This window comes from Podarcis melisellensis, assembly GCF_964234715.1.
Source record: "Podarcis melisellensis genome assembly, chromosome: 1".
Taxonomy (NCBI): Eukaryota; Metazoa; Chordata; class Lepidosauria; order Squamata; family Lacertidae; genus Podarcis; species Podarcis melisellensis.
The window spans coordinates 84482746-84500066 of NC_138528.1; the positions used below are offsets into that span (position 1 = coordinate 84482746).

Consider the following 17321-nt stretch of genomic DNA (forward strand, 5'->3'; position numbering starts at 1 on the left):
CTGTGGACAGGCTTTGGCTCAGCAGCCAGCCAGCCCCCCTCCCCTGCTGGCAGCTCATCTGCCTGTCTGGGCCGGCAGGACATGAAAGGGCCTCCTGCTTCGATAAGCTCCCAGCTGCAGAGGCCCGGAGGTGGCTGCGTCCAGAGACTGCGCAGCCCTCAGCGCTGCAGTCAGCACACCAGCAACCCCTGAAAAGGGAGATTGTGGGGAGCCTAACAGTCCTGAAAGGTTGCGCCATTTCACCCTGGGCTTGAGAACTGTGCCTCCGCCTGAGTCTGGTTCAGATATCCCCTTGAAGCAGAGCAGGGAGCTGGTTTGAATGGTTGCCTCCAGTGTGGAAATGCTATGGACCTGCAGGACAGGTGGCTATTTTAAGCAGGTTCAGAGCGGCCCATTGATGCCCAATGACCCTGCCCTTTAAAACAGGTTAGGAATTGAGACCAAGGGGAGCAACTCCTTTACCATGCCAGTTTGGGCTTAGTTTCTCTGTAATCTTGCAAAAAGGGACCTTCTCTCAGCCCAAGGGCCACATACCCTTCTGGGTGGTCTTCCAGGAGCCACGTTAGTGGACAGAGCAACAAATGCGAAAGTTACCTTTACACAGTAGAGTACTAGTTTCTATGCACACTCAAACCCCCTCCTCTCCCCCATCTAGACAAGCCAGATGCATCATGAGAGTTCAAGGCCACATTCCAGCCAGGTAACAACACTCAAGGAGGGTGCAAAGCAGTGCTGGTAATGGGTGTGGCTTGGAGAAAGGGGTGTGGCCTGGGGGTCCCAAGGGCCAGACATGGATGCCTGGGGGAAGCACATTTAGCCCTTGTTACTAAGATTCCCCTTCCTTGCAGTAATCAAGTAACATCTGATAACTGTTTTTGACAGTTTTTAATGAATAGCAGTATATAAGTATTTTTAAAAAATAAATGACAATAATCATCATAGGAAAATAACATATGCTGAACTCCAGAATCTCAGCAGTGACAGATCTATGCGGGGCAGTATGACTGGTGATCCAGCAGGATATACCGTATTTACTGAAGTCTAATGCGCCATCAAATCTAACGTGCACCTCACATTTTCAGAACCTTGAAACCAAAGAAAGTATTTCTTGGCGAATGTAAATGCGCCATCGAATCTAATGTGCACCTTAATTCTCGCAATTTGGCCAAAAAAAAGCGAGCATTAGATTTGAGAAAATATGGTATTATCTTGCCTTGCAGTGCAAATATTCCACCATCGCAAATATTCCACCATCACAGAAATGCCCCATTTTACTCATCTAGATATTATGCGACAGCCCTTTACAACATGTCACAGTATCTGTGTGTCATTCAGCTTTTACCAGCTGCTAAAACTGTGACACTATCATAGTGGCTAAGAGTCATGAATCAGGAGGCCCCTTGAATAAAATCTTGTCTCTGCCGGGAACTCATTTAGTAGCCACAGGCAAACGGCTCTCTCTTAAGCCTCAGCCTTGCTTAATCTGCAAAATGGGGATAATAATGCTGCCCAATTTTACAGGTTTCCTTTAAGGATTATAATAAGATTATGTACGTGGAGTGCTTTGAACACTCCAAAATGCACTGTACTCTTAGTATTATTGGTATTATTAATGCCTGCTGGCTCATTCTGATCTTAGTCCCATGGGGCACAAAGACGCAAGAAGAAATTGCTCCTTCGCCACAGGAATGGTGCTTTAAGTAACGATGAGAGTACAAGTCCATTATTAGGGAGAAAAAGATAAATGGAGGAATTTGTGCCAGTTATAACACTGTGTAGGCTACACTTGCATTCATGCTAAGACTTGAGCGTGAATCTATTCTGAGCATCAGGGCCAACCCAATATCTTTTGATGCACAAGGGGAGGGGGATCCAAATGGTGCTCCCAGTTGTAATTAAGAAACAAAATAAGTGAATTGGTTATTTGTTGCCCTTTTATGATGGCAAAATTCTGCTATCTGAAGCAGTTATTTTGCCCTCCTTTCATGAGATCAACTGACAGCTTGCAGTGACTTACTAGCTCCTGTCACTCAAGGTGGGTAGCAATTGGGTATGGAATGGAAGTGTAATTGCTCCTTCAACCTCAGTGCTGTAGTTAGGAACATACAAAGCTGCCTTATACTAAGTCTGACCATTGTCCCATCTAGTGCAGTATAGCCTACGCCAGCCTTCTTCAGCCTTGGGTCTCCATCTGATCATCTCCAGATCCCTGATCACTGACTAAGCTGGTTGGGGATGATGGGAGCTGCAGTCCAACAACATCTGGAGATCCAAAGGTTGAATAACCCTGTCCTTCATTCCATCTTCCAAGCAGAGTCCAAAGATGTTGGTCATCTTCTGCCTTTCAAAATCAAGGCAGAGAATTATGGTTGTGACCATACTCAGCACATATATAAGGCTCCTCGCCTTTCTTGATGTATTCTGATTTGGTGATGGGGAATCTGTGCTGAGCTACAGCTCCCATCATCTCTGCTCGCTGGGGCCAATGGAACTTTGAGCCCAGCAACATCTGGAAGTTCCCCCTACATAAAATAGGCCCACAGCAGCAGAGGATCTGTGCAAAAAATTGTCTCATCTGAAAACCTTCCAAGGCTCTACTGGCATCACCCTGCAGAAGGGCTTTGGAGGAGGAGGTGGTATATGTGTGTGCTACTGTTTTGTGACCTTGCTTTCCCAGTAGAAAAAGCAAAGATGGAGAACCCATGGCTCTGTAGGTGTTCCTGAACTCCAGTTCCCATCAGCCCAAGCTAGCAAGACCAATGTTTATGTATGATGGGATTTTTTTTTATTATAAATATTTATTGAGATTTTTAAGTTACAATATAGCAAACAAATAAAGTTATAACATAACATAACATATTTTCTCATCTTCTTGTGACCTCCTCACATCTCCCGCCCCTACCTTCCATGTTAGAAAATTAATCCAGCAAATTATTATCTTACTTCCATCCTTACTGTCTGGTTATCAATTAAATTTAGCCAAATAATTATCCAAAAGAAAAATTGTTTTTTCTTACATTTTAACTTATCTTCCTACTTCGCTTCATCTATTTTGATGGTGCCAAATTGTTTATAATCAAGCATCCTGCTTAACATTCATAGTTTACAATGTTTTTGCAAATAAATCTTAAATTTTTTCCAATCTTCTTCTACCGTCTCCTCTCCCAGATCTCGGATTCTGCCGGTCATCTCAGCCAGTTGCATATAGTCCATCAGTTGCATCTGCCATTCTTCCAGTGTGGGTAAATCTTGAGTTTTCCAGTGTTTCGCGAGAAGTATCCTTGCTGCTGTTGTTGCGTACATAAAGAATGTTCAATCCTTCTTTACCACCCCTTGGCCGACAATACCCAAAAGGAAGGCCTCTGGTTTCTTAGAGAAGGTATACTTAAATACCTTTTTCAGTTCATTATATATCATTTCCCAGAACGCCTTCACTTTAGGGCAGGTCCACCAGAGGTGAAAGAATGTTCCTTCATTTTCTTTACATTTCCAACACTTATTATCAGACAAGTGGTATATTTTTGCAAGTTTGACTGGGGTCATATACCATCTATATATCATTTTCATTACATTTTCTTTCAAAGCATTACATGCAGTGAAATTCAACCCAGTAGTCCACAACCTTTCCCAGTCCTCAAACATGATATTGTGCCCAATGTCCTGTGCCCACTTTATCATGGCCGATTTTACCGTTTCATCTTGTGTGTTCCATTTTAACAGCAAGTTGTACATTCTTGAAAGTACCTTAGTCTTAGGCTCTAACAATTCCGTTTCCAACTTCGATTTCTCCACCTGGAACCCTAACTTTTTGTCAAGTTTAAAAACTTCCTTAATCTGAGCGTAATGTAGCCAATCTCGCACTTTATCTCTCATTTTCTCCATACTCTGCAATTTCCAATTGTCTCCATCTTTTTCTAATATTTCCCAATACTTTGGCCATTTGGCCTCCATATTGAGTCTTTTTCGGGCCTTAGCTTCCAATGGTGAAAGCCACCTTGGAGTTTTATTTTCCAGTGTCTTTATATTCTGTCCAGACATTAAACACTGCTTTTCTGACAATATGATTCTTGAAAACCTTGTTAATCTTAACCTTGTCATACCATAAATATGCATGCCAACCAAAAGCATTGTTAAAACCTTCCAAATCCAACACATCAGTGTCTTCAAGAAGTAGGCAGTCTTTTAACCAGCAGAAAGCTGCTGCTTCATAATAGAGCCTTAAGTCTGGCAGGGCAAAGCCCCCTCTTTCTTTCACTATGTATGATGGAATTTTAATCCAACAACAACTGGAGGGTCAAAAAGACCTCTTGGAAGAGCAAAAACTGAAGAAATTCTCTTACAGCAGGGACAAGGAACCTTGTGGGTTCACAGATGGTGCTGGACTTCCCTGCATTCCTGCCCGCTGAAAATGCTGGTTGGGACTGATGGGAGCTGCAGTCCTACAACATCTGGAGGGCCACAGACGCCTCGTTTTTTTGTCTTACTGCCTTTCCCCATCCAATAACATTCAGCCAATGCTGGCCATTGTGGACAGGGTGCAAATAGGAATTACAACACTTGAGGGATTCACCGATTCTGTCAATATGGCGAGTCTAGTATTGATGGAGTTAAAAAAGAGTCCTGGGCTGAAGTGTGAACACAGCCTCTTACTGCCAATTGACTTTTAATTAATCCCTAGCTATTCGGTTGCAGGGAAAGGGTAGAATGGCGAGCCAGCGCTGCACACACATGCCCTAAAAACTTGGGAGTTAGGCAGGGTGATGGGAGTCCAGGCCTCGAACCAGCCAATCCCTCGCCCTGCTGGACGTGTGTGGCTGGAGTGGGCGACTCCTGGCAAACCCCGCCGACCCCGGCGGGCCCACCAGCGGCCTCCGCGCGGAGCTTCCTCCCCGCGCCGCCACCTTCTCTGCCGGGCCTTTTGTTATTCCAATCAGATCATCCCCTCCGCCCGCCGCGAGGTCGCGACCCCGTGCTGATGACATCACAGCGTGCTGCTATGGAGACGGCCGGGGATGTCACAAACATGCCTCGATGACCTCACGGCGGGACGCCGGGCCCACCGGCCTTCCATCAGCGCCGGCCTGGGCGATGGGAAAGTATGCGGCCGCGGAGCGGGCGGCTGTTTGACTTGGAGACAGGCGAGCGTTCCCCGCGGCGGGGCCGGCCCTTCCCGCCCCTCCCTGGGTCGGCGGAGCGGCCGGGGAGGAGGGCGGTCCTCTGTCAACAGCGGAGCCTCGGCGAAGAAGCCAAGAGCTTCTCGGCCTCCAGGCGGGGGCCGAGGCGCAGCCGCGAAGACCGGCGCCTCGCGGGGAGAGAGGCGGCGCTGCAACGAGGGAGCGCGCCGGAGGGGCGGCAGGTGGCACAGCCCTCCGGACTACGCCGCCACCGCCGCCCCTCAGGCTGCTCTTGCAAGCTGGCAGGCTGGCTGCTAGGGGTCGCTGTGCTCCTGCAAGCGGAGTCACGCGAAGGTTCCAGGCAGGCAGGCCTTCCCCGGCTCTCTATTATTTAAGAAAGAAATTGGGGCGGGGGGGGGTGGTCCCCAGTTTAGGCATGAGGAAGAACAACGGGATCGACTGTTTTTTAAAAAAGTTGCCCACCTTGATCCGGTGGATTGCACTGAAAAGCAACCGGGATTAGGCAGTTTAAATTGACAGAATAGGCGCAGCTTGCAAACTTAACATATAGAATAAGAGAACATACATTTAGAGAAGATTGGAAAACGTTTATTGAATATATGGGAATAACTGTACAGCTGAAAACGCTGGCAGCATTAAGATAAATTCAACAGTGTAAATAAGTTTTGATGGATGTAATAATGGAATACTGAATGGTATAGTTTTTGTAAAATATGCAGGGATTTATGATATGCAAACTGAACCATGGAAAGAGAGAAGGGAAGTCGTTGATATCTCAAGGATGCAACAATGAGTACTTTAAATTGTAAAACAGAAAATTTAATAAAAATTATATGTAGAAAAAGAAAAGTAACCGGGATTCAAATGACTCACCAGGAGTTGTAATCGGCTGTGAAACATGGGAGTAGAGTACAGTCCTTGTTGTTGCTCATCATCCCTACTTAATTTCTAAAAGGGGTTGTCAGGGGTCAAGGTTGTCTGGAAACAGCAACTGGAGAGCAGTCTAAAAGGTTAAAATAGTAGTAAGCTATACTGGAGGGAGTGGATATGCTCAGTTCATAAAAGTGTGTGAGAAAGGAGACATGTAAATATTTCAAAGTTGCTTTGCTCAGGACAAGGGAGAGTTCGCTTCTCTCAAAAAGGAATTGTCTACATATTATGAGCACCTGTTAGCAAATATGGATTTAGGTAAAGGTAAAGGTACCCCTGCCCGTACAGGCCAGTCTTGACAGACTCTAGGGTTGTGCGCTCATCTCACTCTAGAGGCCGGGAGCCAGCGCTGTCCGCAGACACTTCCGGGTCACGTGGCCAGCGTGACGAAGCTGCTCTGGCGAACTGGCACCAGAGCAGCACACGGAACGCCGTTTACCTTCCCGCCAGTAAGCAGTCCCTATTTATCTACTTGCACCCGGGGGTGCTTTCGAACTGCTAGGTTGGCAGGCGCTGGGACCGAGCGACAGGAGCGCACCCCGCCGCGGGGATTCGAACCGCCGACCTTTCGATCGGCAAGTCCTAGGCGCCACCCGCATCCCCAAAGATGGATTTAGAAGGCCTCTTATTTAGATACTCTTAACACTTTTAGTAAATGCACATATGTGAGGGATCATGTAGAATCAAAACGATGCTTGATACCTTTAGGGAGAAAGGACAGGAGAAAGAAAGGTGATTGGACTTTAGTGCAGCTTTAATCCTATGTTGTGACTTAGGCAAGCACGTGCACCAAAAACATTTCACATACTGGAACATTTGTCTCTGATGTCATAATGCCATCTCCATCACAAAGAAGGGAGAGTGGACAGGTACAGAAGGTTCTATGGCAGCAGGGAGGGATACATTTGATTGGCATCTGATGTAGAGCATTGGGGGGGGGGAGTTAAAGTTGGAGTACATCACCATAATTACCATCACATGAATGCCTGGATCGCCATTGGCGATTGGGCCACACCCGGTCCCGGGCCTTAGTTTGCCTACCCACGTGGTAGACCAAAAAACCCATACAGAATTTGCCCCCATAAAACATGCTGAGTTTGAGCTTAAAGGTAAAGGTAAAGCAACCCCTGACCATTAGGTCCAGTTGCGGACAACTCTGGGGTTGCAGCGCCCATCTCGCTTTATTGGCCGAGGGAGCCAGCATACAGATTCCGGGTCATGTGGCCAGCATGACTAAGCTGCTTCTGGTGAACCAGAGCAGCGCACAGAAACACCGTTTACCTTCCCGCCGGAGCGGTACCTATTTATCTACTTGCACTTTGATGTGCTTTTGAACTGCTAGGTTGGCAGGAGCAGGGACCAAGCAACTGGAGCTCACCCCGTCGCGGGGATTCAAACCGCCGACCTTCTGATCGGCAAGCCCTAGGCTCTGTGGTTTAACCCACAGCTTTAAAAGCGGATTAGATAAATCCATGGAGAATCCCTCTATCAGTGGCCATTACTCGTGATAACTTAATAGAAACTCCACGTTCAGAGGCAGTGTATCACTGAATACCAGTTGTGAGGAACAAGCAATGGGGAATGTGCTGCCTTCCCTGAAATGCCATTGTGGGAAAGAGGATGCTGGACACAATGTGGTGCAGTGAGCCTCTTTTTTTTGTCCCTTTAAAGCGGAGATGGGGAACCCGGCGCTCTCCAGTCCAGATGTTGGATTCAATCTCCTATCAGCCCCAGCTAGCATTGCCAGTGGTCAGACATGATGGAAGAAGCAGTTCAATAAAATCAGGAAGGCCAAAGATTATTCATAGCTTCTTTACAGGAAACCATTCCTGATTCCCACCAATATCAAGGGGTTTTTGCTGTCATCCATTTCCTTCACTAAGCCAGGATTTTCCCCCAAGGCTGTTTCAGAAATAAAAAAAACTTTATTCTGATGGCAGAGTTGAAATACCTGCAGGGCAGTGGTTTGTTTCTAGCAAGAACTGCTGTGCTGGAGCCTGCCTGGAACCCCTCCTTCCTAATCTCAGGAGTGTCTTTGTAGAGAGAATGATATTCTGCTGATATTCTGTTGACACTCATGAATTTATTGTGACTTATTATGTTACAAACAATCGGGTTGAGAAACCCAGGTTTCTGTCTCAAATTAAGTCTGGCTTGTACTGTTTTTGGATTCAGCTCCCATCACCCTCAGGCCAATGGTTAGGGATGATGGGAATGAAGTCCAGCAGTACCTGGATGATCACAGGTTCCTCATGCTAGCACATGCAAAAGAAAATGTATTTTGGGAGGCAGTCTACCTTTTTGCACTTTTGTGTCGGTCTTTTTCTTGGTGTCTGAAACAGGGACAACCCAAGACCTTTTACTGCCTCAGGTGCTGTAGCAAACACCCCTGTCCATGTCAAGGTGCATAAAGTACCTTAGGTCAGCCAAGTTGTTTTGGTACCTCAGAAAATCCCAGAAGCATTTTTCTGAGGAATTAAAAATTCAGTAATAACAATACATAAGATGACAAACAAATCTGTGGACACTCAAAAAAAGCTGGCTAGCCTGGCTGAGGCAACCACCTCTGTTTGTCTAATCGTGGAGCTGCCCCTCCCAATGTAATCAGAAGCCCCCCCCCATCTTTTTCATTGCAATGTATGAATGTTTGAGCTCATGATGCTACCAGGAAAATCATACGTGATCCCGCTTTCGATAATATTTGCACCTTCAAAAGGTTTGGAGTGGCCACACCACCATTTCCCATCAGTGTGTATCCACCAACTTCCTTCTGAAATTTCCCAACTTTTTATACCACAAATGTCGGGCCGGGGATTGTTCTGCTTCTCTTGCACTACACTGCTTCTCCAGACAGCATTAATGAGGCAGCATTGGGGAAGCATCGTGGAACAGGAATAAATCCACCAACTATGGCACATTGCTACCGCTCGCAATAAAACACCAATCTGGCCGGGGTCCATAGCCTGTTAAAATGTCTGAGCAGCGCTGCACCGCCTAGACCACGCCTTTCGCCCTACAAGCCCCGCCCCGTAGCTCCGCACCCTTGGGGGGTGACAAGTCGATCTGGAGTTGAAAGTTCTGGTATTCCAAAAGAGTTTGTTTTCCTGGGCTAAGCCTTGTTGAGTCCCCGGCTCACATCCAGCTCTTCTTGGATGGCCTTGGGCAAGTCACCAGCTCTCAGAGAGTTCTCTCTTATGTGCAAAAAATTGAACATGTGTGCGTTGAGGGGGGTTGAGGGGGACGAGAATCCTAGAACTGTAGAGTTGGAAGGGACCCCAAGGGACATCTAGTCCAACCCCCTACAATGCAAGAATCTTTTGCCCAACTTGGAGCTCAACCCATGGCCCTGAGATTAAGAGATTGATCGGGTTGCCAATTTAAATAAAACATCGTGGGGGGGGGGGCAGTAAGCCCCGCCCCGAACAGTGGATCATATACGCACACTATTTGAATGGCAATGCCCATCAACTTGTGGTGGGGCAGCCCCCTCAAATATTTTATTGGGGGAGGGCGAAGACTCCTCGACTCCTAGGAGTTGGCTCCTATGCTACTGATTGAACTATCCAGCTCTGCCTCCGACCACATCATCATGCAATAATCGCGCTCGAATCCTTCCAACCCAACAATAAAAACAATGATAACGAATGGCATTTCTGACCGCGGGTGGTGGCTCTCGAGGCGATGCTGGTGGGATCTGGACACTCCGCACCGAGGAGTGGGGGTGTCTGTGGGTGTTTGTAGCGCTCTCGCTCTGTGTGCGTGTGTGTATGTGTCCCGGGCTGCAAGGCAAAGGGCTCTTGCACGGGCCCGCCAGCCGGCCTGTCTGCCTTCGCCCCCGCCCCGCGGTCCTCCCACCCCAACGCAGCCGCGATGATGAATGGAGATTTGCCGTCGGACGCACCTGCTGCTGCGTCAAACAGAGTTTCGCTTTCTTCCCGCTTTGAACTCCCCGGGACAAGGGGCATCAAAGGGATTTTTGGGCGGTTAGGAAATCAGATAAAGGGGCTTCACCTGCCCCGCTGGCCCCTTGGCTAAAACGGGAGGGGGGCGTGGCGCAGGCAGCAGCGCGGGAGGAGGGCGCGGGGAAGAGTTCTCGTCGGGGTTGGGCCTAGGCGGCTCGAAGCGCCTGCTCTCCTTCCTCGCCCTTTCTGAGGCCTGCCCTCATGGACAGCCCCAGCCTTCCTGCTCCCGTTGTACTAACACCAAGGAGTCCGGGCTCGCTCCGCCCCGTCCACAGGATCGTTTATCATTGGGGTTTCGTTTTGAGGGGTCCCCCGTGTCCCCCCCCCCGTTTGTAGCAATGGGGCACCAATGCCCATGAGGGCGTCTGTGGCTAAAGAAAGGCGCGAAAAGGAAAGGGGAAGAAAGAAGAAGGGAAAGAATGACAGGCAAAGTGTGTCTTCTTGCCGCCTCCCAATTTGATCTGGTTTTTGTTTTAATGAAGCCAGGTTTGGGGACCTGGAGGAGGAATGCTGCTGAGGAAATAATATCCAGCGTGGAAGAAATTCTGAAAGTGTTTATTTATAGAAAGAGCTGGAGCTCTTTAAAAAGAAAAGGGAAAACAAAAGCAAAGCAATCATCCTTCAATCATAAAATTTTGTCACCAAGAAGGGTTTCATTTCATATGACTCATGCATAGTTTCCCTCTCCCTTGCTTTTTATGCCAAGGCGGGAAAACTTCAAAGGAGACAAATGTAGATGAGTTGATTGACAAATACCCGTACATTGCAAACCGGGGCTTGAGCCTGGGAGACAGGAGTTCAGTTTGCCAGCTCTTCCATCAAGGCAGATGAATGTCTGGAGGCTCCCTTTATGTCCCTCTGTAAAATGGGCACAGTGATGATCTGTGTTGCAGGCAGTGCTTGTGAACAGTGATCTCCAATCATCTTCAGATCTTGCTGCAAAGTCCGGCAGTCTGAGTTCTGCATATTTACTCAGAGAGGTAAGTGCCACTGTTCAGTAAGATTTGTTCACATGTAAGAGTATAGGACTACAGCCTCACAATGCAATCCTATGCATTTACTCAGAAGTAAGTCCCTCAGTGTTCACACTCTGAGATAAGTATGCAGAGGATTTCAGTCTACTCTTCACAGTTGTGTGGCTGCATACATTTAAAGCTCACAACTTCCCCCACAGAATCCTGGAAACTCTAGTTTACCCCCTCACAGAACTACAATTCCCAGCACACTGTACAAACTACAATCCCCATGATTCTTTGGGGGAAGTTACATGCAGGAGTAAATTTCCTATTTAGTATCATGCACCCAGCAACAGGAATTTATCTACCGTACTTCTCTTTATGCTTTTTGTTTGTAAAGAACTTATGTTGTAGGCAGCACTGCCTCCTCAGGATACTGTACTCTTGTGCGCTGCAGAAGGTCTTTTGATATGTTTTTAATAATAAAAATGCTTTCAGAATCAGAGTACTCCAAATCCTAACACTGTTCTTGGGAAAGAAAAAGTATTTTTATTATTGTTCTAAGTGCTCAAAGCACACTGGAATTTGTTTTTGTGGATTTGGTTTTTGATGTGAACATTTTCATCTTACGATTGGGGTTGGCATGGGGATTGTTAGATATTTTAACATGATTGTGATGTTGGTTTTGCTAGCTGTCTTGAGTTTCTTTTGAAAATTAAGTTTTTTAACAACAGTAATAAATAAAGCACTTCATGCAACACGGTTCAACAATCTTTAGAGCAGTGGACAGGCTGGGCAGGTATTATCACCCACATAGTACAGATCAAAGGGTAAAGCTGGCCCATGCCTACCAAGTGAGCAAGAGGCCTAGAGGAGCTATGGGGGTGGGAGGTAATTTGGCTCATAGCTGGTGCCCTTGACTGCTGTGGTACACTAGCTCACCTGCACTTCCTTATAACACAAAGCATAAGAGATTCTGGGAGGATCTACAGCAGGGGCACCAAGCTTTTGGGGCTAATGGATACATCTGGAATTGTGAAAAAGTGTCATGGGGGGCCAGTCACAACATGGTTCCTCAGGGTTGTGGCGTAACACAAATTGGCTGCCATGTGGTGTTTGTAGCAGAGGCCAAGCCAGTTTAAACAGGGACTGAGCAGAGAGAGCAAAAGTCTCTCATGCATGGATATTTACTGAGACCTTTCACAGGTGCAATAAGAGGCCATGACAGGGACATTGACGCACGTGGGCAACTTCTGATGTCCATGCACACCTGTGGTCATGGACTGGGTGGATGTAGAGGAATGGTGGAAGGAACCAGTTGGGGAACCACCTAAGAGAAAAGGCTCAGAGCCTGGGGATTGGTGGTGGCATGACGATGAGTGGTTAGAGTGAGAAGACTGGGAAGAAGAGGTGTCGGCAGCTGAAGGGGTAACAGGGCTTAGTGAACTGGGAGAGCCTGTGGCAGAGGGAAGTCCAGAATCAGAGGCAGAAGCTGAAGTGGGAGGAGGGAGACCAAGGGGCAGAGATGAGTCAGGCTGGTGAAGAGTCATGGGTATCGCTCCCTCCTGCTGCGACAAACTCCCCTCTCTCTCACACACACACCCCGTCTCCCAAAACCAGAAGGCTGAAACAGTTGGAGCAGTGACCAGCTCCATGCAGGTGCAGTCTCCAATTGCTTGGGGAAAGCCCTAGAGAGGAGGGGACTTTCAGTCTCAGCAACTGATTCATGGGGCAAGACCTACCGGGTATGAGCTGCTGTGCTCATTAGGCCTGACACTCAGCCAAGTCTGTGAAGATTTTTGCTAATAAAGAGTTAACTCCAACTTTGAATGGTGTGATTTACTGCCAATTCGCTCTGTGACACCTGCACAGTCTGGGCATTTCTTTCTGGTATCAGGCCTAGATATGGTCTAGCCTGTTAGAAATGTTAGACTGCCAGGCTGAGAGCAACATCTCCATGTGTTTAAAGATACAGAGGCCAGCCTGGCTGACCATGACAGATACTATACAGAGATGGTGAAGTGCAACTTTGGCAGCCTGGGGAAGAAAGATAGGCCTGAAAGGGCAAGGTTGTGTCAAACCTGGATCCCAGTATGCTGAATATGTCAAACTGACTGCAGGCTTTTGTGGGTTGCAAAACCTGTCAGTAGGGATTGTGCCACTTCTTTTAGGTTCTGTGCGGAGCAAACTCTGTTGTTAAACAATCCTGATATTACATAGAAGAAAATACTGCTTTCACAGGTGGAGATGTCAAGACTATCTCCAAAGCTCGTTTTAGCCCCTGAACACTTCTTTGTCTCTCTCATGTGTATGTATTTGTTGAAGGGTGTGTGGGTGTGTTGATGGTTATGTGATGGGCATTCTGCACATGCTCAGAGGCTAATGCTAGTACTTGAGTGAAATGTCTGGGTTGAATCCAGAGCTTAAGCTGAATGAGTCGAATATAAAGTAAAACAGTGTTGTTGTTGTTGTTGTTGTTTATAGAATGCATATGACAAAGAAGAATAGAAACCGAGCCCTTGCTTCCAAAATGTGAGGAAAGGAAGCCTTTGGGGGCCTAACTAGAGAGAGCAGCTGGGCGCTTGCTCGCTCACGCCCCCCCCCCACGGGCACTACAATGGCCTAGGGTTTTATTTTTAGCATTCAGACGAAATCAACCCCAGAAGGAGCCCCGACGGGGTACAATCAGCCGCTTTGCTAGCAGAACCCCAGGAGGCAGCTTTAAAACCCTGACCGGAATCTGGGATCTCGGTGAGGGCACGGCGGCGAGCAGTTTGTGCCAGGCTAAGTAAATAGCCTTAGCAGGACTGGTGGGTAAGCGAACCCTGCCTTTTCTCAGGGTCGGCTCCTTTGGAGCGCTTCCCTTCCGCCTCCCCCTGCCTCCCCGGCCCGGTCCCTCTGTCCGGGCTGCCGGAGGGAGATGGCAATCGGTGCGCTCGGAATGCGCCGCTTGGCACTCACTCAGCCCCCTCCCCCTCCGCCCTCTCCCTCTCTCTGTCTTTCGCCGTCCCCTCCCCGCGCTCCGCTTTGCCTGTCAGGGGGAAGCAGCCTCGTCCGTCTGTCCCTCCCTCCCAGCCTGGCTCTCCTCCTCCGCCCGGGACGGGGCTGAGGAGCAGCCGCTCGCCGGAGCCCGCTCGCCCTGTGCGCTCTCGCTCCGGGTCTCGCTGCGCCTCCGAGGGCGCACGGTGCGCCGCGCTGGAGAAGGGACCGGCGCTGGAACTGCCGGCCGCCTTCCAGCTCCGCGTTGCTGCCTGTCCCCACCCAGGATGCTGCCCCCGTCCCGGACCCAGCTGGGGCTTTTCTTCATCCTGCTCTGCCCGGCCAACATCATCGGGCTGTGGTGGTGAGTAGCTGAGCCGCAGCGCCCCGAGGGCGAGTCCCGGGAAGGAAGGGGCTCTCCAAAGGGGAAGGAGAAGAACGAGGAGAAGATGGAACGTGGGCCAAGGGAGGGCTGTTTGCTCTGCGCGCTGCACTCGCGCGGGGAGAGAGCCCCAGAGGACTGCCGTCGGGGCAGCAGTCAGCCCCACGAACCGTTTTCTAGACTGGAGAGGCTCGGAGGGCTGCGGGGGCAGTTCTGGGGAGCTGGGATGTCCGAAAAGGAGAGGTGTTTACGAATCCCGTGGGGAACGCGATCTTTGGCCAGAACTGGCTTTCAAACTGGGGCTGCTTGTAGAGAGGTCATGTTGGATGTGAGAATCCGCGACGGGGCAGGCATTATCCCAGCTCCATAGATGCACAGGGTCTTAAAGAGCAGAATCCACCACCACTCCTCCAGTTCCACAGGGTCCCATGGAATCAGTAACACTCTGGGCTTCAGAAACTTTATAGTGTGAGGAGGACAGAGAGATCCCCTCAAGAACCCAACTGAATTGCAATTATATGCACGTATTCCCAGAGACCCCGAAGAACCCATAGAACCTCAGAGAGCGCCTCCCCTCCCAAAAGATTTTTCTGCCTTAGCTTCAGATCTTAGAACACTGACGGATCTCCACAGAGCTCTTCACTTTTCCGAATCTCTCTCCCTTCGAGTCCCACCGAAAAGCCCTCCAACCTGAGGGCGCCCCTTCTTTCTGCAGCCCGACCCTCCTCTGCTCTCCCCGCCCCATCCAAGTCCCCAGGGATCTTCAGGTAAACGCGAGTCGCTCCTGTTGGGATGGGGCAGCAGAGCCCGGCGAGCGCTGAGTTGTCCTCGGGCTACATTCCTCGAGAAGGCAAGCAGGGAAGGAGCGCGGCGGGGTGGGTGGCTGGCTGGATGTCGAAGGCGAGGAGACCGACCCCTTGTCGAAAAGCCTCCGGATCCTTCTGGAGAGGCGGGCGGGGGGCACCTAGCCTTGCCCTCCCCCTCCAGTAAGTCAACTTTAATTAAAAAGACAGGGAGCAAGGAAAACGCAAGGTGACTCGGAGAACGCCCACCCCCGGTTCTGCCCCCCCTTGTTGTGTGGGGCCTTCATCAAAGTGTGCGGGGGAGGTAAGCCAGGGAGACAGAGGGAAGGGGGAGGCGAAGGGGGGTTCATTACACGAACGAGCCCGGAGCTGGGACCCAGCCTCGGAAAAGCCCAGGTATCTGTCGAAACATGACCTATTTAAATCTATTAAGAATTTCACCCAACCTGTCCTGATCCCTTTTTAAGTGCTTTCCAGGCTCGCTTCCTTCCATGCAATCCGGGACATAATTCATTAGCTAAGGTGATTCATCTCGACGTTGTCACACTTGCCTGACCTCCAAAATCAAGCCCTGAAAGGATAACCCTTTCCCTGCCTCCCTCTCACACCTCTTTTCCTGAGGGAACTTGTTTCCTTCCTTCATTGCCTGGTTGTCTCAGCCAGCTCCTTCCTGAGGCCTTCAGAAGTTGGAGGAGGTTTGACCCATGAGATATGGACCCTTAACAAGTTTTGAAGGCTTTTAGAGTAAAAGTGTGGGATCTGTTGGCATGCAGAAACTCCCAGGTTCAGTCCCATGCATCACCAACCAACAATTGCTCCATCATAAGCATCTCCTCCAGAGGAACCCGGGGCCATTTATCTAGCTGAAAGCCCAAGCCAGTTGTCACCTTTTACTGAGCTTTTACCGGTGTGAATGATAGGGGAATTGGGCCTCTTTAATCACAGGAGGGAAGGGTGCTTTTGCACTCAGGTCCTGCTTGCAGGTTTTCCACAGGCATCTGGTTGGCCACTGTGAGACCAGGATGCTGGACTGGACATGCCATTGGCCTGATCTAGCATAGCTCTTCTTGTGTACAGGGGCTACAACTACCATCTCCTGATCTCTCCAGGCATGTGTCTTTGCTGGTCCTGAAGAAATAGACTTGACTTGCAGGTGTGCTTGCCACACATAGGGTTGGTTCTCCTATATGTGGTAAGGGTGGTAGCTCTGTGCTGGAGCTTCTGCTTTGCCTGTAGACTGCCCCAGGTTCAATCTCAAACATCTCCAAGTAGGGGAGGGCATCTCCCATCTGAAATCTTGAGAGCTACTGTCAGTCCATGTAGACAACACTGAGCTAAATGGACCAACAGTATGATTTGGTATAAGGTAGCATCCTATGTTCCTGTTAATGTATGCATGTATCCAAAACTTAGAGGCTGGTCACTGAAAATGTGAAATGACTTCATTGAAAAGCACTGGGTTTGAGGTGATGCCAAGCCATATGAAAGTTCTGCTCATCAGCAGTTAATTTTGGACGACCTATTCACATGCGCAAATTACTTTATGTTGCAGCCATCGACAGATGACCAATGGTGGCACCTTTTTTGCTATGTATGTGTGTGAGTTCTCACCAAATAAACAGGAGCCTCAGCAGCTGTGCACAGACTAATACTAATTGTATTCTACTGAAAAATATCTAGGCAAGTATGGTGAACCTAAAATGATCAAAAAGGTCCTTGCACGTACGTTCATATACATAAAATCAGACTTTTGTGCAGTCATAGTCAAAGAGAAGTCAAAGCAGAGGGACAACCTAACCCTCTCAATCAGAGAATTGTTCCTGGTCTTCAGACCTTGGCAGCCAGCATGAAAGCAGAAATACCAAGTGATCCTTCACCCATAGGACCTAGGGCCGAAGTCCTCATTCACTGATTTGATCCCCAGTTCTGCCAGTTCATGCCCCAGTTTTTCTCTTCCAGAGGTGCACCTTGCTTGAGTTTGCTGCAGCAAGAGAAAAGAGCTTGGTTTTAAAATTACAGCAATAGATGGCTTTTCTGCATAGAGAATCAACAGTTTGGTGTCCCCTTTAGGTTGGAGATGCACCTTTCCCTTAGCACTGGGGCCACTGAGCAAGGGTAGGGTTTATTTGCTTGCCCTTTGAATCCCTTGTTCCCCCATAGTGGGTGCTTCTGTT

The 17321-nt window shown here is 48.9% G+C and overlaps 1 protein-coding gene across 3 annotated transcripts in view; it reads left to right on the top strand.

Annotated features, from left to right (window-relative positions):
• The first annotated feature begins 10189 nt into the window (after window positions 1-10189).
• Window positions 10190-17321, top strand: part of WNT6 (Wnt family member 6) — a 44829-nt gene continuing 37697 nt past the window's right edge. The window contains exon 1 of one of the 3 annotated variants that reach the window (XM_081907180.1): window positions 10190-11007. Coding sequence is in view for 1 of the 3 variants with exons in the window: in XM_081907179.1 (XP_081763305.1) it covers window positions 14250-14326 (77 nt within the window). In the remaining 2 variants the exon portion in view is untranslated. Of the gene's footprint in view, window positions 11008-14064; window positions 14327-17321 lie in introns of those variants that run through there. The other 2 variants (XM_081907181.1, XM_081907179.1) reach the window with 2 other exon arrangements.